The sequence below is a fragment of the Typopeltis vanoorti genome, chromosome 4 (assembly GCF_054136105.1).
Source record: "Typopeltis vanoorti isolate ZY-2024b chromosome 4, IOZ_Tvanoo_1.0, whole genome shotgun sequence".
In the NCBI taxonomy this organism is placed as follows: Eukaryota; Metazoa; Arthropoda; class Arachnida; order Uropygi; family Thelyphonidae; genus Typopeltis; species Typopeltis vanoorti.
This window is the reverse complement of record NC_143552.1, coordinates 105,602,020-105,626,027: the sequence shown is the minus strand read 5'-3', so window position 1 is coordinate 105,626,027 and position 24,008 is coordinate 105,602,020. Positions and strand designations below refer to the sequence as shown.

The window sequence follows — 24,008 nt, the reverse complement described above, 5'->3', positions numbered from 1 at the left end:
TTATTATTTTTAGTGGTTAAGAAAACTATTACTTCTTTTAAGCACTGAAAAAATACGTTTTAATGATTTTCCTCTTGATAACCATCGTACAGATGTAAATGTGACTAAATCTTTATGTTGACTACCTAGTTCCTCTAAAAATGTGTCAAAATGTCTGTGATTCAACACCTGAAATCGGATGAAATTGATCATGGGCACAACCACATCCATCACTCTTTTTAGTTGTGGTAATAATCCCAAAAAATTTGCAACTAAAGCTTTTTGATGCAAAATGCAATGAAATGAAATGAAATAACTCCATGTGGAATATGAGTGGAGAATAATTTAACAAACCACTTATGTTTCGAAATCATAGAAGGCGCGCCATCAGTCGCAATGCATACTATATTATTAATATTTATATTTTTATTCTGTAAACTTGTTAGAAGGTTTTCTGAAATATCTTGACCTGTTACTTAAAATAAGGGGATATTAAATCCCACATAGTTTTAAAACCGAACAAGAAACTCAAAGATTGGAATCAGAGAGTTTCTTGCCGAATATAGTAAACTATAAAGTATCGGCGACACTAGCTACTCACTGATGAAGCCTCAAAAAAGGCTGAAACCGGTCTGGGTAGTGACCTCCCTCCATAATGTAATAACAGCATACATTTCCTAGGAAATGTGTTTTTACATTATGGAAAATACCTAAGAATAGCGATCTGAACTTCTCCACCTTTGCAACGAGCTGCCCAGTATTGTACTACGTACTAGGATCACTTGCATTTGCTAACGCTAGTGTCGCCGATTCTTTATAGTTTACTATATTCGGCAAGAAACTCTCTGATTCTAATCTTTGAGTTTCTTATTCGGTTTTAAAACTATGTGGGATTTAATATCCCCTTATTTTAAGTAATGTTTTCATTGCCGAAATGAAGCTTATTAGCTCTTTATATTTAAGTATCTTGACCTGTAGTTTGTCCCTTAAGTGTTAGCATATCAAGAAGTTCTTCTCGAATACTGGAAGATGTGATATATTTAACCATCACGCAGCATTGTGTCATATCGGAAATATCATTTGATTCATCAACCGCAATAGATATCAAATCGGCAGAATTAATATCCATAATTTGCATATTTGAAACTTCTGCAGAAATTGTTACAATCCGTTCTTTGACAGTTCTAGCCGAAAGAGGTAAATCTTTAATTTTTTTACGTATCTCGTCCTTATTTTTCATATCCTTAAATAGAATTTCAGAGACATTATACATTCATTTTTTTAGAAATTCAGCATCGGTAAAAGGTTTTCTCGCTTTTGCTATTTCAAGGGATAACAAAAAACTTGCTTCAGTAGTATTCAACGAAGATTTCGTCCAAGTTGAAAAATTTCTTTGCCGAAGTAATGTTTTCTTTTGTAATTCTTCAATAGCTTTTTTTTCTATTATCGCCCTCAGGATATTTTTACTGAAGTCTAAATGCTTTCCTCGAAAATGTCGTTCGACATTACTTGATTTGTTATTTTGAAGTCGTAGATGGCAAATTAAACATTGCGGATTTCCATTTACTTCTATAAATGCAAATTTCTCTATATCCACATTGTATTGAATCCTTTGTTTTCTTCGATTATTTGTCTTTTTCTTGAACTCATATTATATTAGTTATTATCACAAATTTACCTGCAAGTAAAAACACAAATTCAACATAATAACATAATAAAAATTAATTTGTGCATAACGTTACCTGACACTAAATTAAACACCAGTTTACTACCACAATAAATAAGTTAACTAACAGAATGTTTATTTTGACAGTTAAAATCCGTATGTATCTAAAAACTGTGGTGTTTGACAGGACAGCTGATCAATTAGTTCAAATGTTCGCGTGGCGCTAGTTACCTTAGGCATGCGTAACAAATTTCATGTATAACACACGTCACATGCATAGTATCTAGAGTCACGAACAGGCCGTATCAAAAAACAATGTTTAGTTGTTTGTATTAATTATGTATCTTTTAATTCAATATAAAAGAGTCGCACTTTGTTCAGCCAAGAGCCGCCGATTTCCAACCCCTGGTTTAATGTATCTGTTATTTATCTTATAACGAGCATATTGTTTGTATATGACCGTCTTCCAGTCAGTCTATCTGGTTTTCTAATGCGCAATATTTTCATTTCTAGTCTGTACACCTGTGGTTCACGCTGACCTGGCATTAATAGCAGAGTGCAAGGCTTTGGCCTTGAATCCAGCATATGACCCTTGAGCGATTTCGCTGGGTCCTCTGATTCTCCTGGTTGTTGTAAGGATTCGCAGTGTGGTAGTTACTCCGCTTCACAAGGCACTATTATATGAATTGAGTCTTAACGATTTTGAAAGTAATTATAACTTGCTCTTCGAGTTATTTGTGAATGCTGTAATTTCATCGGCTTTACAATTTGTAATTACAGACATTGTTTCTAACATCACGTAAATTGATTTTGTTCACAGAACTCTGGGAATTCTAAACAGAAGCTACTATAGACAAGAAATTTTTTTTTGTGGTTAAGAAGTTCAATCGAATTATTTCGGTTTTGCGACCACATTTTTATTAAAAAATACTATTTTTTAAAACTAAACAAGTACTAAAAAACAAACCCGACAAGTTTCGTTAGTCATCAGACTAACATCTTCAGGGGTAAAGCACAAACTATAAGAAATTACGAGAAAAAAAAAACAAGTTCATTTGTTGGTATTATGAACATCAAAATAGTTCGTTAAAAACCGAATAGCAGATGTATACAACTGTTAATACGTGTTAGCTGGAAACAATGCTATTTGATGTCGCGTTCTGTGGTTCACTTTCACTCTGTCCGAGGTCTGAACTGGATAAATTTTTAATAAACGCTGACCAAAATTAAAATTAAGCCTAGATTTTTGTTGCATTGCGTAGAAATTTTGATCATATTTGCTGCCTCTTTGAATTTTCTTGTGAAACAGTTTTTATGAATGTAGGACATGTTTGTTCTGTCCCATACATCATGACTAGTACAGAACAAACATGTCCCACATTCATAAAAACTGTTTCACAAGAAAATTCAAAGAGGCAGCAAATATGATCAAAATTCCTACGCAATGCAACAAAAATCAAGATTTGATTTTAAATCAAGTTTGGTCAGCGTTTATTAAACATTTACCCAGTTCAGACCGCGGACAGACTGAAAGTGAACCACAGAACGCGACATCAAATAGCATTGTTTCCAGCTAACACGCATTAACGGTTGTGTAGATCTGTTATTCGGATTTTTAACGAACTTTTTTGATGTTCATAATACCAACAAATGAACTTGTTTTTTCGTAATATCTTATTGTTTGTGCTTTAAACTCATAGTTATCTTTACCCCTGAAGATGTTAGTCTGACGACTAACGAAACTTGTCGGGTTTGTTTTTTAGTACTTGTTTAATTTTTAAAAAAAATAGTATTTTTTAATAAAAATGTGGTCACAAAACCGAAATAATTCGAAAGAAATAGGTTTATTTCTGTTTGGTTACAATAGAGTAGTTTTTGTTCTTTTAGTCACGATCTTCCTTTGTTTTTTTAACCCCTCCTTAAAGAAAAACTTTGTTGAACCTGCCTTATATACTTCCGTAATATTTGCAGATTATACAAAGTTTTCAAAGGAGTATTAATGGAAAATTATGACAAATTAACAATTAGCATGAAAATGCAGCTCAAAAATTTTTGTATGTTCGTACTTTATATCTATATTGCATACGAGTAATTACATTTTGGTATCGTCATAAATTAATGAAATAAAATATTACTTTAAAGGTTTAATATTTTAAGAATTTTCATACTCTGTTTCAAAAACAAATATGAGTTCATACATACATTTGATTATATTTCATAATCTAAGAAAAAATTCTATTTTTTGTTGTTGTTGTTTCGTAACAGTACACACTTTTATTTATTTATTTTTATTTCTTTAAGTAATTAATTTGTTCGAGTGGTTATGCGCTTAGCAGCCATATACCTGGGAAAGTAGTGTCCTGCGTTCGATTCTCATCGCTGACGTGAGGAGTTAAGGATCTTTCTCAGACATAGCCAAGTTAGCCGGTCTTGAGCGTGGACTGCAGGGTTTTTCTCACTTTATCTGGGGTTTTTCCTCCCGCAAAGCAGGCAAACCGGTCTTAAGAACACAACGCTTCACAGACAATTATACATGGTCGAGCGTGGGGTAACGACCCCGCCTCGTAGTGAATTATGAAAAATAAATAAATTAAAAATAAATAAATAAATGGGTGGCCAAGGCCCTACATGGGGCTGTAGTACCAAAGAAAAAGAAGTAATTAATTTATTTTTATTTTATTATTTTATTTTACAAATATAATTTGTAAATGTTGATATGCACGGCGTTATAACCAGAGACCACTATATCCTTAATATTTAAAACAGCACGATGGTAATGTCCAAATAATGCACAGTTTTTTAATATAATAACTGCCGTCTATCAAAACAAGAATATATGGAGGGTAAAAAAAAAAAAAAGAGTTAAAACATGATAGCTAACCATTTTCACTCGACCATTCCAATTTTCGTAATTACCTTGAGTTACAAATTACTTGTTGTTCGGTTCTTGTGAAGTTTTCACCGATCATTACTGTGACAAGGGGGGGGGGAACACCTCTAATAAATGAGCACACACTGACGGATTGGCTGCCTACGCTATGAGATAATGAGGCATAAATTGGTGCTGCGTTGATAAATCGAAGCACCAATCGACAAAGTGAAATGTTCGCGATAAGAAAACGCAAACGTATACTTAGTACAGCTTTTCACAAGTCAGGTACACATGACATGGTGTCATTCGCGTGAGGTGTGTTTATTTACCATCCTAAAATGTCTCTCAAGGTTCCACACCATTAGTGATCTTTTGACACGCAGTGATAAAATAAACAGTCAGAAGACCCTGTCAATTAACCTCAAACTTGACCTCGGGTATGCAGGAGTAGTCAGAAGATCACAGGAAAGCAGGAAGAGGAACTTGTCCTCCGTTAAAGTGCAATGAAATGCAAACCATGTGACTAACTTTTCTATTTGATTCGAAGTCAAACAAATATCGCTAACCCCATGCTTCCCCTCTCTCTCTGTCTCCAACTCCCCCAGAAAGAGTGCAGTTTAAATTCTTCACTTTTATTATAGAAAAAAATCTTGTACTGTGGTTCTAATGTTTACTTTTGAATTGCTATAATAAATAAATACCGTAGGAGTTTCTACGATATGTATTGCACATATTCAAATGAAAGTTTTCTCAATTGTATTGCATTACCTTTAAATGATATTTACGTATGTTTTCCTCTATATGACCAGGAGTCGGTAAATACTTTCTCGTAGAAATCTTTGACTGTTCCATATAAACTAAATTTTTAATTAGCAATTTATATTCATCATTAACCTATGATGGACGAAATCGAAGTTTATGAAAGAACCAATCGCCTTGAACATTTCTGGTTGTATTGATGATACGATTGTTATCTCTAGTCCAGTGACAAATGTTCCAGCGAAATTGCCATTCGTAAGGGGATTTCTTCTCTTCCTGTTTTTCTAGTATTCATTCTATACAAGTTTTCCTGGATCAAACCAGCGATGTAGTTGACAAATCAGTCCGCTGTTTCAAATTTATAAGACTCAGTGTGCTGTGCAATTGATTGCGTTTAATAAGACTGACTGACTGAGATGATTCCCATCCATGTAAGGTTATTCCTAAGCTGGAGTATTGCCAATATATGAAGAACTTTCCAGGCTTCAAATATCAAGTCCGTTGGCTAAGCTAACCGCCACATCTAACTATCTTAAATTTTGAAATTTCAATTAATAGAGAGATTCGGGAAAAAGATGGGAAAATTAGGAAATTATTTTTAATTGTACTTCGTTAGAAATTTAACATGTTCGCTTACACTTAATAACTAAATATCAATATAAGAGAAGAAAGTTTAGCGGAAATATAGCTAAGCTTTCTTCTCTTATTGCTTAAATTTAAATTAAATAAAATAAATATTTAATTTTCTCTTATGTCCGTATAGATTGCTATAAGATAACATTACTGTGATTGCAGTGTACTCATACTCAACTACTTACATCAAACCACAAAGAAAAAAAAATACAAACGAAATTCTAGTATCAGAAACTTAATTACTAAGATATCGTTACATGCTATACATTTAAAACACTCCCTGAAATCGAAACAATCACCATTGATTTTCAACGAAACGAAAGCAAATTACTTTGCTCAGACTCTCTAGCTATAAGAACTGAACGATCATGGGCTAAACATGCACAGACCATACCTAATCTCGCACTCATTGCTAAGCAACATTAATCACGCTCCTTTACTCTCCAATTAACCAAATTCCACTTACCATCAAGCTCATGACCCGGTTTTCACTTTCCTTCCATAATCAGACAATGATGTAATTAGAAACGCACGCATTTCTAATTTCTAATTTAGAAACGTACAGAGTTCATTTGGTGGCCATATATGTTACACTATACTATACATTTTTTTTTTAAGTTCTTAGCCTTTTTAGCTGTTTATCCTTTCAATTTTATTTTTTTCTTGTACTGTATTCCCGTATTTGATATCTATGCACTTTTAACCCTATACTATCTTCTCTTCATTACTCAATACTAAATAAATAAATAAACCTTTAAGTGACTTTTGAAGGTTCCACAATTATGATCAACTTCTCCTTAAAAAAATATTCTGATGCTTTTTTTTTTCTTACCAATATTCTCTCTAAAATAAATCTTGATCATTAAATTTAAAGGTTAATTTTTGAGCCTTACAAATTGGTTATACTGGGAGAGTTCTATTTTCACTCAGTTTTCTCTTTTAGTATTAAAAATCAGTATTAAAATTTAATACTATATTTAACACTAATATTAATAAAATATTAGTATTAAAAATTTCAGCTAATTGAAAATAATTATAAGTATTTTTATAAATTAATCAACAGCTTTTCTTTAATGCCTCTGAAGTATTCATTATTATTCAAGTCAAACTGATTTTATGCTCTACATGTCACAACATTAGTACTGTGTATGTTCTGTTAAAATACAAAGAAGTCTATTGATATTTCTCGTAAATGCTTGTAGGTGGTAATTATTTAAGTAACATTAGATGAAGCATGTTTAACATGTTCATTGCTAATCACGCGATATCGCGCGATGCGAGCCCTCACCAGACGGCCGATCACGCGCTATCGCGTGGGCGTCGCTAACTAAATAAAAAAATAAAAAAAATTTGGCCACCACACGAAATTCCAATTTTCAGCTTGGCAATGAAAGTGTTAAAAGAGTAGAGAGCAAGGGGTGGGGGATGTAAAAAAAAGACAAAAGTCATTTCTGTTGTTTTATAAAGTTGATATTTTGGACGCAGCCTACAAATTCTCAGTCTATCTTCATAATCATAATCTCCTTTGCACTCTCCACTGAATCAGAATCACCACGAAACCAGGAGACCAGACCTACGCACGTAATTCCAAGTGAGGTCTTATCAAGGCCTTGAAAATAGGCAAAATGACTTCCTTATATCTACATGTCAAGGTTCGTTTCAACATTGCAATTATTCTCTGAGTTGTATTTAAAATTTTTGCTATGTGACCCTCGAACTTCAACTTCCTATCTACTAAAACTCCAAGATCTCTGGCCTGATCAGTTTCTTCTAGCATAATCCCACCAATATAATACGACATTGAATATCTAATCACGCCAAAGTGTATGGCTTTTGATTTTACATTTATTAACATTGAACTGAGAGCCATTTGCACATGCCCACAATTCCAGCCTATTCAAATCATTCTGCCAGTACTGTATATCAGCAGCACACCTCATTATCTTACCTATCTTTGCATCATTAGAAAATAGTTATATGTCGCATGTCAAATCCTTCCCAATGTCATAAATGTACAGATTGAATAACAATGGACCAAGGACTGAACCTTGAGGCACAGAACTGGTTACGTCGAATCTTGTAGATTCAACCCCCCCATATACAACTGTTTGATATCTGTCAATCTGCCATCCTCTAAGTCTTGTTAATATTTTATAATCCAAACCCATATTCTCCAATTTATGCAACAGCCTGCTATGCTGTATTCTGTCAAAAGCCTTAGTAAAATCCAAGAGTATCATGGTATATCCATTCTCCTTGTCTAACTCAGTGGTAACATCATTATAGAATATGAGCAAGCTGAAACATGACCTTTCTGTTCGTTGTCAAGTAGAGATTTTCTGTTAACCCATTTCTGAACGCGAGCCCTAACCAACTTTTCCAAAATCTTCACCACCTGAAATACTGATTGGTCGATAGTTGGATACATCCGTCTTTGCGCCGTTGGGCAATGGGATGGCATTCTTTCCAATTCTGTGGAATCTCCCTGTTCTGAGACTCAAATTATAGAGCTAGGTCAAAGGAATAGTCCAGCTGAACACTTTTTAGCATCTATGCTGATATCCCATCAGTTCCTATTGCAAAAATCTTATTAAGTTTGTGCAACAGTTCTAGTACTTCCTCCTCATATGCATGAGTTTCCTCATACAGTGAAGCGGTAGCGATGAGTTCAATGTTGCATGTACTAGGTTGATAACTTTTAGCAAAATGGCACTCAGTTGAACAATTACGTCTGCAGAAGTCACCTGCATAATATCTGCATTCAGTAGAGTTATTCTTTCAAATTCATTCTTTCTTTTACTTGCAGCATAACGCTAGAATTCTTCTGGGTTGCCTTTAAGTTGCAGAGCCAGTTTCTTTTCATATTTAGACTTCATTTTCCGTACAACACTAGTGAGTCGTCTGGCCTGCTGCTTATAATTATCATAACTGGCGTCATCATTATGCACACAGTATTCCTTCCACATCATCTATTTCTTGGGAATCTCTTGCTTAATTAGGAAGACCCATAGAGTAGGAAGACTTCTACTCTATTTATTCGAAGAATGAATAGAGAAGGAGTCTTCTAGATCTTCTAGGGACACATTCTGATATCGCATCATTTAAGTTATTTTTTGAACACTTCCTACGCACTGTCGATATCCTTCCCGTCCAACAACTAATACCATGGTGCAGAACCCAACATACTCCTCAAGTGATCATAATTTGCTGTTTTGTAGTTCAGCATGTAACCTTTTCTAAATGGAATATTCATAAACTTATCCATTTCGCAAGTGAGCACCGCATGATCACTGTCACCAACAAGAGGCAGTATAGTTATGTCTTTAACTGAAACCCCTTCTAACACTAAAACCCCTTCTAACACTTTTGACCATGAATTCCTTCTGTTACATTCTGCTTAAGAAAGTTGTCTCGCAACGGCTCAATAAATTCAGTTTTATTAGTCTCATGCGATTTCACAACTACCCAATCAACGTTCGTATAATTAAACTCCCCCATTATGATTATTCTTCTGGTACCCATCGTATTTATTTGGTGATGCATTTCTTCGTCACCAGCAACAAATTCACCTGGTCTGTAACAATGCTCTTACTATGTATTTAATCTTGTTAGACTCCACCTCACACCAGATGCCTTCAAACTCATTGCCTCATGAAAAACTGTTACTAGTATTGCAGTCATAAGTCTCAACTCTAACTGGATTCAAGTCATCTGATATCATTAACAACACGCTCCCCCTCTTCTCCTATCCTGTCTATCCTTCTTAAAAATACTGTGCCCTTTGCACTCGATACCAGTAAGTATGTCTGCTTCTGATAGCCAGGTCTCGCTAATGCATACAATATGAGGTCCCAATATATTAACCAAGGCAACAAACTCTACTTCTTTGTTTCTGATACTCCTAGCATTTGTGTATAGACATAATAAGTTACCTGCATGTTCTTTTGTATACTCTTGTGTGTAGTCTGTATGACACAGCTCGACAACTTATAGATCCTTGTTCTTATCTACTTCCTTACTTATGCGTTTAGTTTACATAAAGCAAGCCATCAGTTTGTTTTAATCCCATTCTAGGATAGCCTAGAGAGGATTTAAGTTGTGCAGGTTTGCACATGATTTTGAAGCTTGAAATGTTTAATGAGTGCAGGTTTTGTCCAATGGGGATGGATCGAGTATTTTGACATCAGAAAATTATAAATGAGCAAGCGAAAAATCAGTGCTGAATAAAATAAATAAAGAAAGAAAGAAAATGAAATTCTGAGAAATTCTTATATGAGTATCGACTTCGAAAAATACAAAAAAGGAAGAAGAAAGACTATAAGACGGTATAGTGCAAAGTAGACTAGACTTCTCTGCCAAATCTGAATTTGGTCGACAATTCTGATCGAATTGTCGACCAAAAAAAAAAATGTTCACAGCAGTTTCCCCTAATCTTTCTATGGAATATGTTTATTTATAGGTTAGCTTCTTTGTCGATCGAGAGGATAGAATCCATTGATTAGCTGGTCGTCTTCCCAGGTTCTGAGGACGAAATTTGCTCTGCACTATAGGTTAAGGTTTCGAATATTTCAAACTGCGTCAAGAACAAGTTCTAGTTACGTCACTGAAACAAAGCGGTTACACACACACGCGCGCGCGCGCACGCACAAAAAAAACTGAATTCTTAAATCTCCTTAATACTCCCCAAACAGACTACGGGTGTATGCCATTTCGCTACCCTACATACAGGTAAAACAGATGGACGGAGCTCTAAAAACAACACAAAATTAGAATAATCTACAAGTCTCTGACAAAGGCTTTTCCGGAGACAAATTAAGGAAAGTCAGGATTCTCTCATTACCAGGCGTCTACAGTACCCCGTGTCAATGTGGAACACCCGGTATTTTGGGCAGACAAGACTAATTGCTTTGATATGAAGAAAAGAACATAAAAAGTATCTTCGGTATGAGACTAACACAACATATCTTGGATAACGACCATTCCCAATTTAAATCACACAGACTATTCCTGGAACAGTCTGTGTGATTTTAATTGGGACCGTGATACAAAACACGGTTAATAGCAGTAGAACTCATGGCATAATTCTACACAAATTTCGGAACACTGCCCTATCCTCCCATCGACAGTAATCACAGATCACCAAAGAGTGCCATTGTCGCTTCCATTCACGTGATTCGTGGAGTGTATCTTTAAAGTGCCTTTGATAATGCTAGCTTTTGCTGGAGAAACGTTGGCTTGTAAATAATTAAGTTAATTTGTTTGCAAGATTGCACTTTAGTATAAACAGAAAAGGAAGACATTCGCAAACATCCACGAACCTGATGGTTCAAATCTTGCCTTGAGCATAGATGTTTGTGAAAATCTTCAAATGATAGATGAATTTCTTCGTCCGATCTGAGACTGCCGTCTAGATTACGAGAGTTCTGAAATGGCTTGAAAAGTTCTATCTATGCCGTTTTCCCGGTTATGTAAAAAATAAATAAATAAAATTATTAAGAAAAGTCTAGAGACTCATTTCGGCGATGTATAGAAAAAATTAAATAGAAAAATTTTTTTCAAAAGGTGAAGTTTAAGCAAATACCTGAAGAGCAGACATGATGCCAAGAACTTCACTTGAGTTTAGTGAATTGAGTGTTGAACTTAATCCACACTAAATAACTGTTGCATATCTATGTATTTAAATTTTGTTATGTTCCCATAGATCCAATCAGTCGTGTTTTTTTTTTTTGTAGATTTGCATAAATTATAAACATTCCCCCCCAAAAAAGTGTTATTAAAAGTCACAAGAAACTCGGTTTGAATTCAGCGCACTCGACTTTTTATCGTAAAAAGGTTAACCATTTCAGCAGCCCGTTCTTCCAGGTGAAGTTAGATCACAGAAAATTAAATACCACTGATGAGAGAGACCGACAAATGCTTAAACAGTAGAAAGAAACTTTGTGATAATACTGCTAGTTCCTCTGAAATAGTGTTCTTTAGGTAACGTAAATGAATTTTGAGAGTATGTTAACCTTTGCATAATTGGAAAAAATATTGTATCTTTCTGATTTTTGTAAGTACAGAGTTGTACCGCATATAATGAACAGGAGATATAGAGTCATAAAAACGGACGCTGATACTTGGAAGAAATAATATATGTAGCGCAGAATTATCTTGGAGAGCAAATAAAATTGTCAAATTTTGGATAAGAAATGATATCCTCAGCTTTTCTCCTAATATTGCAATAATTTGAAAATAATTCCGATGATGAACATGAATGGATCCATATCAAATTCGATGGAAGAGAATACGGTTATTTCCCTCGAATATGTCTTTATGCTTCAAAAGTCTTTATCTCATGAAAACGATGCCCTCTTCCCTTGAAGTCCCTCCCGCAGTGTACTCTCTTCTTTCTCTGTGTGTGTGTGTGGGGGGGAGCACAAACGCGTTTCTTGAGAAGAGGTTTTTAATTAGGAATTTTGTGTGGGGACAGGTATCTCACTAAGCTGAATTTTAAATGACTCCGCTGTGTATTAATACTGTATTAGTATTTAATTAGTTGAAATAGCAATGCACTAAGAATACCAATAAGAAACTTTCCGTGGGAGGATACAGCCTGCTTTTGGATTGGTTGCACATAGGTCGTCTTCATGATATACTACCTAGTTTGTCCTGGTTTATAGGTAGGCTACTTGTCAAGCACTCTGGATTTTCAGCAAGCGATTTGTATCCCTCCTTCTTTTCCCTTCCCACAAAAACACTAGGCATCCCAAGTTGCAAAATGTTCCTTCGGTACCTTATATGTCTACTGTTTTCTCTCTCTCTCTCTCTCTCTCTCTCTGTCTATCTGTCTGCCGAAAAGCATCGAAGTAATTTTATCCCCTCATCCCCTCCCCCCAACAGGAGATGGCGAGATTCCATTCGGTAATGTCTTCATGAGAACGTTTTTTTATTGGTCGTTTCTCCTAATCTATATACTTTAGATAAAATATATTAGACGTATCATCTTTGTTCTCTCTTCAGGACAGAGATGTCAACGACTTGGGGCCATCTGGGGTAAATGAAATGTTACGACCCTTATCTTCTTTCCCATCTCCCATTTTGAATCTAATGGAGTTAAAAGACGTATTTAGCCTCTTCCAATTATTGAGATACTTTCTGCTTCGTAAGACATTTGTGCGCAAGAATGTGTGTGTGTGTGTGTGTGTGTGTGTGTGTGTGTGTGTGTGTGTGTGTGTGTGTGTGTGTGTGTGTGTGTGTGTGTGTGTGTGTGTGTGTGTGTGTGTGTGTGTGTGTGTGTGTGTGTGTGAGGGGAGAGAGAGAGAGAGCACATTATTCTCTGAACATTTTTTCATCGTCTCAAAGTGATTAATCATTGTTTTTAGAATAAACTTTACTCACAACTTAAAGAGTAGGTTCGCAACAAAATGAACTAATTCAAATAATTCATTTTTGTGTTTGTGTTTGAAACACATAATGCCTTCTAAATGTCTCTTGGATGAATGTATTATTTTTTTAAATTGTCGTATTACAAAACTATCAATGCAAAATTGTATGCGAAATAACTCATAGTCTTTATTAGAATCTCATGTGATTTTTTTTTTCCGGTTTCAGGTCATTACTGCGAACGGCATCAGTAGTGACTATTAATAAAGCTGACCATTGCGACGCATTAGAAGGTCTTACAAAACGTCAGGTTAAGATTTGTAAGAAAAATTTAGAAGTTATGGAGAGTGTACGTCAGGGTGCCGAATTAGCGATCTTGGAATGCCAGTGGCAATTCCGCACACGACGATGGAACTGTAGCACTGCAAATGGAACCCGAGTGTTCGGCAAAGTACTTAATGATGGTAAGTATTCACACTTGGACAAACTTTTATATGTGAAAATCGATAATAATATTAAAATGTTTTTTTAACATTATCTAGTATGCTAAATACTGACCAAAACTTGTACGAATTTTGATACAATTATAAATGTTAATGAGTGGGACTTTTCGTATAACGTTTAGCGATTTGGCAAAGCAGATTTCTCTCTCAACATATACAAGTTGAGAGAGATAATTGTTGCGCGCTCACGCACGCAACAATTTTCACACACAACACACATGCACAGTACTTTTGTACTTCTGTAACTATAACTACACTGTGCAACAAAAGTAACAAAAATACTTAGCAAAATTCGCTGTCAATGAAATGACAGCGAAAAAATATCGGACATGTATAAGGGATATTACACAGGTGTGTATATAAGAATGACCAAGATCTCATTACAGAACTCGACATGATATGCTTGAAAATACGGTCACATAACATCAGTGTGGCATATGATTCCCTCTTGGGGTTAAACAGGCCTGACAGTTGTGGGCCTTGTTTAAACAGGCCTGACCATATGAATCATTTTGTCTAGCATACACTTCTCGACAAAATTAACAGAACAATATACTTTTATTTGTCTAAACTAAAACAGAATGACAGTGCTTTTTTTTCTTTCCACAAAACGCAGAAACCAGTTCTGAGAACACTAACATTTTATAGATAAGCCACTAACACCTCCCCTTTAACAACTCAGGCAGTAAGCGCAAGTATATTCCAGCTACTCTTTCTGCTTGTTTTCTTCCAGATAGCGGAGTTATCAAAATTATCCTGTAGCAAATCGAAATTATCCTAAATCAAAAAATGATTTTCTGATCACTAGATTTAGGATAATAACCTCATAATATAGAATTGAATAATTCATTATTATTATTATTATTATTATAGTGGCATTTATCTTTGTCATGTGACGATATACAATATTCTTCATAAGTGTTGGCACTTTTTTTTTTTTTTGTATCTGTTATGTAAAGCTTTACATACATGCAAACATTTCACTTTTGAGTTCTATTTATAGTGTTTCTCGTTTGGGGAAATTCTTCAGGAAAAGATTTATAGAGGCATGCGCACTTCCTAATGCTCATGATTCCCTAAAAACGTAGTATACACAATTTTAATTTATAAAAATCCATTAATCCATTGAGAGAGAGAGAGAGAGAGAGAGAGAGAGAAAGAGAACACATCCTTTTTCTATTCTTAATGTTTGAATAATAAACATAATCATGGATTCATATCCACCTTAACTGCAAGTGATGGGCGTTTCCCATCAATTATAAACCCGAATTACCATTTCGAATTTATTCACGTAAGTGCACTTCATAAGGAAAGATCTTGAATGGATGAGAATATTATCGGAGAAGTTACACCTGGATGACGGAATATCTTGCTTTTCATTTTGTTTTTTCTTTTCCTTGGTGAATGTTGATGGATGACAAATCGCCGAACCTCAATGGTACTTTATTTGCCTGTTCGTATTTGTGCTGATAATTTCACTGATGTTTGCCTATCATGCAATTAACCGACGTTACCCAAAGATAAATAATCTATCGAAGGCCAATGTGTTTAGTTCAAATTCACAGTTGTCCGCTGCATACAAAAATGAAACCACTTAGAATACCGTCGAAACATCATAAAGAATAGCGTGCGATGAAGAATTGGAGGTCGTTTGAGTCGCATTTACGACAATGATGACAAATGTTTCCGTGCTTCCCATGGCGACAAGTAGTTATCTACGTGTAAATGAATGTTGTTTCATCCCATTAACGATTACAGGTGCGAACACTCTAATAATATCCTTTCAACAGCTGTTTCTTTGACTCTGGGCTAAAATATCTAAATTCCAGTGATGAAACGAAGAACAAGTTTGTCTGTAACGAGATATGCCAACTGTCAGAAAATAAATTTAGATGTCAAGCTGGTATCTTCTCGCTTTCTGAATCCATAACCTGTAAAAAAAAGGAGTTTTTATCCTTTAGTTTGATAGAATTTCACTACCGGTTTCTCATGTTTCTCATTCGAAAGTAAAAGTCTTTTTCCTGTTCATTGAGATGATTGCATAATAAGACTCCATTAGTATTCTGGAGAGATTTTATTTTTCCTTGATGATCTAAATAAGATCGTATCTTACATTTCTTTTGGCGTTTTATATATCACTGTCCAGTGCTATATAATAAATTTATTCATCGCATTGCCTTCCGTTTCTTTAAGAATTATATTTTCGTAATTGGAAGCATTTTCAATATATGACTTTTAGTCATAAGGTCTTTGAAAATATGACGTTTCGAGGACAATTGGGGAAAAATATTCAGGTTCCAGCTGGTCAAGGAACGCCATTATTTTGGCTTTTCGACTGTCGTTATTTATCCAAGGTAAAATGTAAATGTCATTTTTTTTCTTTCGAAAAACAGAAAAAACCAGGCCTGAGAACAGATGTGTATCATTATGTAATCCACTGACACCTTACGACTTGACTTTAACTGCTCAGGAGGTAATTGTAAAAATAAAAAAGAAATAAACAAGAAATAATTAAATCTGGCATTTATTTATTTAATTATCAACGAATATCCACTTTCTCACTGCAGGTTACAGTATCCGATTATGAAGTGTCATAAAGTATATTAAAAGAATACGCTTCATAAAAGGAATTAAAAAAATCTAATAAGTTTTCATTCCCCGAAGTAAGTAGGCCTATTTCAGCTATTTTTGGAAATCGACAGAAGATGGCCAGCTTCTGTCGTTCATCTGCAGTCCAGTGCATTTTTGAGGTGTGCTGTACGGAGGGTAATCTTTCTAATCCTGACTAATAATTTTTATATACTAGTATTTCTTCTACGGCATAGTTTGCTGAGTTAGACGTAAATGTTTTTCCTGGAGAGAAAAACTCTACTTACTTGAGTCAAATATCGACTAACTCTAGAATCGGCCTGGTCTAGTCAAGGTAGCATGTGATGAAGTTTTCTGCAAAGAATGGAAAAATCAGAATTCCATAGTGGTCTTAAGAAGTTAGAGACAGTCAAAGAAAAAGAAGAAATCGTATCAAAACGTACACGGTATCAACAGGCTGCGGACTAGAATCACACAATAAACATGGATGTTTGTGCATATATCTTTAGGTGGAAGATGAATTTATGCCTCTTGTGAGACCATCACTCTGCTTACTGGAGTCCTGAAATGACTAAAAAAGTTCCAATCTTGGTCTCTGTAGAAGGCTTTGAGAATCTATGGTATTAATATAGGATAAGTATACAACCTTTCGTGGGTGGAATTCACATAAAAATACAAATGAAACTTAAATTTTGGAAGAATATAGAACGATGCATATCATGATGGTGGCAAAATACTCTGAAGGCTTGAGAAAAGAATAGAAATGGAGGCAGTATCACCGAAAAGGTATCTCCACCTCCTCATTCTCTACTTAACGTATGGGATTCAGTGGCCTGTCACTTCAATCTGCAATCTTAGTTTTATTTATACCTAATCGATATCGTGCTGCTGTTTGTCAAAGCATATTCTCTGACTGTATCTCTATATTTTTGTGGTCCTGCTAAACTTTATATGAAATATTCAGGTTTTTTAAACCTTCCTCATTCCAGATTAAATCGAATCCAGGTCTTTTCAACCAAGGAGCATCGTTGATGCCGATGAGTTATGGGTAGAGACTCTTGTAACAGAAGCAATCGATGATGATGAAAAAATTGAATATAATAACACTGTAGATTTTACCATAGAAAGAGCTATCGGAAATCTGAAACGTGGAAAAATAAACAGATTATATGATACGATAAAAAGAATCACATCTGGAGGTATAAAGTTTTCCAGTGGTTACACTGAATAATTCATAAAATTATTCCGAATTTTTGAAAGCCTTTTTTATTGAATTGAATTTAATTTTTTCTAAACTAAAATCGGATTAAAAGTGTAAAGTAAGGTAAAATGAATATTCAAGAAATCATGGGAATATAACGTTGATTTTGTAATTCTAAAAAACGATGTCATGAGACGCCAAGGAAATGCTGTTCAAAATGCTAATTAATAGGCAGGTATGTAGTACACCTAAACCTCTTTTTACGCGATAGATACGTTCCTAAAAATTACGCGTAAATAGAATTCGCGTAAAACGAACTACTGACCCCATAGAAAAAGTGAAGATTGGTTCCAAACCTGAAATATAAGCAAAATAATGAAAAAAAAACAAACATTAAATTCGTTAGGATCATAAGATTTTTATTTACATTTCATGGAGAACACACATACATATAATGAATTTTAATAACTTAAAAAAAAACATATTCATTTCAGTTGTTTGCTAAGGATTCTATAAAAAAAGTATGTATTTGCTATCAGTTTCTGACAATAAACGCGAAAGCTTTCGTTTTCGTGAGATTGTAATATCACTAGAACTACTAGATATGGCATTATCGTCATCGACTTCCGCCTCATCTTGTGGAATTCTTCTTGTCATGTCTTGAACAAAAGTACCACTGGTTGTTTCAGTAGTTTTAGGCATGAACTCAGTTATTAATCGCTGTGTTGATGCTTTAGATAAGTCGCGATATAATTCTCTGCATGAAGACATCAACAACTTAAGCTCACGTGAAAACTTTCCAGCACGTTCTTCATTTGGATCATGTCGGGCAAAATAATTGCCTAAATTACTGGCCAGTTTAAGACCTTCTTTAATAATATCAGCAGTAAAAGTAGGATTATCTTGATCATTATCATTAACTTCTTCGCTTTCAGGAGTCTCAGAAACAATCTCCACTATTTCGTCTTCGCTAAGAGGTTTGTCAATTAACAATTCTTCGATATCTGCCGACGTAAGATCATCGAATCTTTCTCCGCCAATTTCACACGCCAAACTTAGTATATTGGGGAATTCTGCAGTATGATTGAAGGGAACAGGAGCATTTTCTTTAACACATGCGGGCCAAATAGCTTTCCAGCATGCATTCATAGTTTCTGGTCTCAGTTCAGATAACGATAATCGAACCTGATCAGTACAATCCATAATTGAAAATATTTTCCACACATCCATAACTGACAGTGTTTCATCATCATTTAGCTTGTTCAAAACGTATTGAAATGTTCGTCTGACATGTTTTAAGAGTCGCAATTATACCTTGATCTAGAGGTTGTAGCAATGATGTGGTATTGGGCGGCAGAAAAAAAAATATTGCGCAGTTGGGTGTTCTATGGCAGGATGACCGGGTGCATTATCAAGAATCAAAAGCGCTTTAAATTTGAAACCCTTGTCATTCAAAACTTCTGGCACAAAATGTTTGTGGAACCACTCAGTGAAAATATCAGTGATCACCCAAGCTTTTTTGTTGGCCATCCAATGAACTGGCAATTTTTGAAAATCTACGCCCTTCATTGGTCGTGGTCTTAACGATCGATTTATGAGCAGTGGTTTTGACATCCGATCTCCTAAAGCGTTCGAACAAAATAGGAGTGTTATGCGATCCTTTGCTGCTTTGAACCCACCAACAATTTTTTGCATTTTTGATACGTAAGTTCTGTTTGGCATTTTTTTCCAGAAAAGGCCGGTTTCATCCATATTCCAAACTTGTTCACGAGTGTAACCTCCATCTTCAATTATTTTAGCAAGTTTTTGTGGAAATGCTTTAGCAGCTGTTTCATCAGCAGAAGCCGTTTCACCTTTAATTTTTATATTATGAAGAGCCATGTCTTTTAATAAACTGTATAGTAACAGAAACAAAGAAAAAACAAAAAGGTACAAAAGAAACAAACAACTATATACAAATCTACAGAGGGGTAAAAAAAAGAAGAAAGAGCAAAAGCAGGTATAATGATTATGGTACATAAATCCCTAAAGAACAATATTGTATATTACAACTATTTGAATGAAAGACTAATAGAAATTAGACTCAAGACATTAAGAGGCCACATAACAAAAATTGGTGCATATGCACCAGAAGAGGGAAAAGAAGAAGACAGTAATATATTTTATAAAGAATTACAGAATGCCATAGATAAAACAAACAAAACTGACTATTTACTGCTAGCAGGAGATTTAAATGCCAGAATAGGAAACAAAAAAAATACAAAACAAACATAGGTAAATTTGGCGAAGATACATGTAATCAAAATGGTCGCAGATTGTGCGATTTTGTCATTTATAATAATATGAGAACAATGAATTCAATGTTTAAACACAAGGAAATACATAAATATACTTGGTCAGCCAGAGGATACAAATCAGTAATTGACTATGTTATCACAAATTTTAAATTAGCGGAGTTAATTTTAGACGTAAGAGCATATCGAGGCTTTGAATTAAACTCTGATCATTACATGGTATCAGCAAAAATTCGTTTTAAACCAAAGTGGCTAAAAGCACATAGAATTGAAAATTCTTACCAGCCAAGTTACAAAATTTCTTCATTACAGGATCCTCAAGTTAGACTACAATAGCAGAAATGCACGAACTTAAAAACAGAAACCACACATGAATCAAGTGACATAGAAGATGAATTGGAAAATTTGAAACAAATTCTCACAAAAGCAGCAACAGAAACCTTAGGAATAAAGCACAAATGGATTAGAAAAAGAGGACTGCGAGACTGGAACAAAGAAATAGAAAATATAATAAAAACCAAAAAGGACAGTTACCAGAAATGGCTAAATTCCAAAACAATAGAAGCAGAAATAGAGTATAAAAGAAATAGCAATTGCAAAACGAGAAGTAAGGAAAAAACATAGAGAAAGATGGAACAATTTCGTAACAGAACTAGAAAAGGATTTATTTAAGCCACAACCCAAAACCTATAAAGTAATAAAATACATGAATAAAGAAATAAAAGAAAAGATAAAAATACAAACAATAGATTTAGAAAAATGGGTGACCTATTTCCAAAATCTCTGGACAGATGAGAACAATGAATTAAAATTTTATAAGACAAAGAATGACCTAATAGAAAATATCACAATGTTAGAACTGAAAAATATAATAAAGAAGATGAAAAATAGGAAAACGCCAGGAGAAGACAATATAAATATAGAACTATACAAAAATGCAGGTGAAAAATTTAATGAAAGACATAAAATTTTTTAATATGGTTTGGATGTCCGGAAAAACCCCTAACTCTTGTAAAAAAGCACTGGTTATCCCAATCTATAAAAAAGGAAATAAAGGCAATTGCAATAATTATAGGGGAATTAGCCTGCTGAACACAGGATATAAAATATATGCAGGAATATTAAAAGAGAAACTAAGCAGCATTGTAGAAGACAAATTACTAGAAGAAACAAAATAGTTTCCGAAAAGGTTGATCCTGCATAGATCCAATTTTTACTTTAAAATTATTAATAGAAAAGAGAAGAGAATTTCAAAAAGAAACACAGGTGGCCTTTATTGATTATGAAAAAGCCTTTGACAAAATTAGTAGACAAAAATTGTTTAAAATATTAACCGATTTAAACATACCAAACCAACTTTTACAATCTATTCAAGAAATATATACAGGAAATAAAATAGCAGTTAAATTAGAACACACCTCAGAATGGAAAGATATATCAAGAGGAGTACGACAAGGATGTACCCTCTCACCTCTGCTTTTCAATATATATATAAATGAAATATTAACAATCTGGAAACAGCATAACCCATTTGGTATACAAATGACCCCGCAAATGAAGATAGATACACTACTATTTGCAGATGATCAAATAATATTAGCTACATCAGAAGATGACTTACAAAGATCATTAAAATCATTAAATGATATCTCAAAGCAATATAATATGACAATATTCAAAGAAAAAACAAAAATAATGGCATTCAAAGGAGAAAACCCAATAAGAAGTAAAATAGTGATAGATAATAAAATACTAGAACAAGTAAACACTTTCAGATACTTGGGATGTGATCTATCATACGAAGAAGAAAAAGACATAGACACTAAAATATCAAACTTTGTCAAAGTAAATGGCATAATAAATAATATATTTAAGCCATCCCTGGTACAAAAACACACTAGAATCAGACTATATAATGTCTTGTCAAAACCAACTCTACTATACGGAAGCGAAACATGGACCATGAAAAGGAAAGATGAAAAACGAATTCAACCAGCAGAAATGAAGTTCCTCAGAAAAACAGCTTCATTTGTTTTGTGGTCCCACCAAGTGGGACCACAAAACAAATGAAGAAATCTTACAATCCCTAAAAATAAAACCAATTAATACTACATAAGACAGTATAAACAAAAATGGCTAGAACATTTAAATCGAATGGACAACAGCAGACTACCAAAAATATTATACAGATACAAAATAAGTGGAAAAAGAAGAATCGGAAGACCAAGAAAGAGATGGCATGAAACCGGAACAGGCCACATGGCCTATAGTCCATGTTAGGAAGAAGAAGAAGAAGAAGAAGAGCCATGTCTTTTAATAAACTTAGCCAGTCAACCATTGCTTGCATGAAATTCATATTTTTTTCTCGACTGGGACGAAGTATCTGGCTGCAGTTTTTTGATCTGTTCATAAAATCTCAATGCTGATTGCTTGATGGAATTTCCGTCAACTGGCTTTTTTTTTTTTTTTGTACATTATCTTCTATCCACATCACTAAGCTTTTTCGGCCATTTCTAGAACAACATCTCTTGTGTATGATGATAATGTCGCACTCGATTTTGTACCAGAACATACCGCTTTTCTAATAACCTCTTCATTTTTCTTTATAGATCTGACAGTTGATTCACGGACTCCAAAATGCTTACCCACTGCCGTCGCACCTTCCCCAGTTTGAAGACGATCTAAAATAAAATTTGAATTTTTATATCCAAGGAAACGGCTTTCTTTTTTTTTTTTTTTAGGTTATCGGCAACATCACGTGAAGACTAGATTAAAATCTTCGGTTAATGAAATGAAAGTTTGAAAATTACATATAGCTTATCATTTATTATTTCTTGGCAAAATTATTAATTTTATGACGCGATTTTTATTTTGATTTCACTTAAAAATTGCAATGCAAAAAATGCGGTAACTGTGTTGTCGACTCAAACACGAAATTCAAACTGCTAAGAACTTCTTTTTTATGCGCAGTTAGTTATATAATTCGGGGAATTCCCAATAAATGAAATTCGTAAGAATTTAGAATTTTCTTAATTGAAACCAGAATGCAATTCTACAAAATTCTCAGAATTTTCTTGAATTACGGATTTTTTCCTAACTTAGACTTTAGGTTGGTCGCATAAAAGTGAATAAAAATCACGTAAAAAAAATATTTTTGATATCCCAATTCGCGTAAAGAAAATTCGAATAAAAAGTGGTTCAGGTGTATATCAGTCTCATTAACAAAAGATTGAGAAACCTATAGCGAATCAGAACCATACGTGAACAAGAGATTAAGGGAAAAGCAGAATCTATTGATATGTTTCTTGAACAGCTAGAAGTTTTAGTATTTGGAAGAAGAAAGTATGAGAAACGCTTTTCCGAAGAACAGGGACAAGTGGAATGAAATAGGATGCCGAACAATTTGTTCGATTGGTCTGAAACTGGACAGGAAATGGATGTTGACTAGCAGTTCGTGGATCCTACAGACTTAGAAGAAATTGAAGGTGGCCAATTCAGCAGAACCACAATGAAAATACTTGCATAAGAGACATAAGGCAGAAAAATAGTATCTATGGGAGAGGGATCAACAGTTAACTGACAGCTTTCTTGATATCATGAAGTATTTGTAAGGAGAATTTTAGTGAACCATTTCAAATGTGGAGCAATATTCTAAGATTGGGCAAATTTGTGGTTTATATAGTTTTAGTAATTATATAGGTGAGAACTAATGTCTTTAGCATCAAAGGACACCTGAGGCTTCGGAAGTTGGTGAAGTTATAGAACGTATTTTACAGGAAAGGCTAGAGGTGTAAGATAACCTAAGAAGAGTAAACTGATCATTTGTTTTTAGAGATCTGAATATTATTAGTGTTAAGTGGAAATGAACTGACAATCTTTCTTCTTGGCAATAAGACTACATTTGCGTAGTGAGGAAGTTTATATGCTTATATCTAATCCACGGAAGAATAACAAGGAATTCAGAGAGTGAGAGATTGGTTTTAAGGAAGGCGTTAAACCTTCCAATGATTGCGTGAATGGGACACATCAGACAGAAACAGTGTGTGCACCGTATGCATAAATTTTAAATCAGTAGTTGTAATTCAATGTTCTGCTATTAAAAATGATTTGATATTAAATTAGGCGTAAGGCAGTTATATATTATTAT

General features: G+C 34.3%; 1 protein-coding gene across 1 annotated transcript in view; it reads left to right on the top strand.

The window, feature by feature from the left end:
- LOC150107573 (protein Wnt-4-like) overlaps nucleotides 1–24,008 on the top strand; it is a 150,678-nt gene that overhangs the window by 78,849 nt on the left and 47,821 nt on the right. The window contains exon 2 of the mRNA XM_090391393.1: nucleotides 13,503–13,738. Coding sequence (XP_090247519.1) covers nucleotides 13,503–13,738 — 236 coding nt within the window. The remainder of the gene's footprint in view (nucleotides 1–13,502; nucleotides 13,739–24,008) is intronic.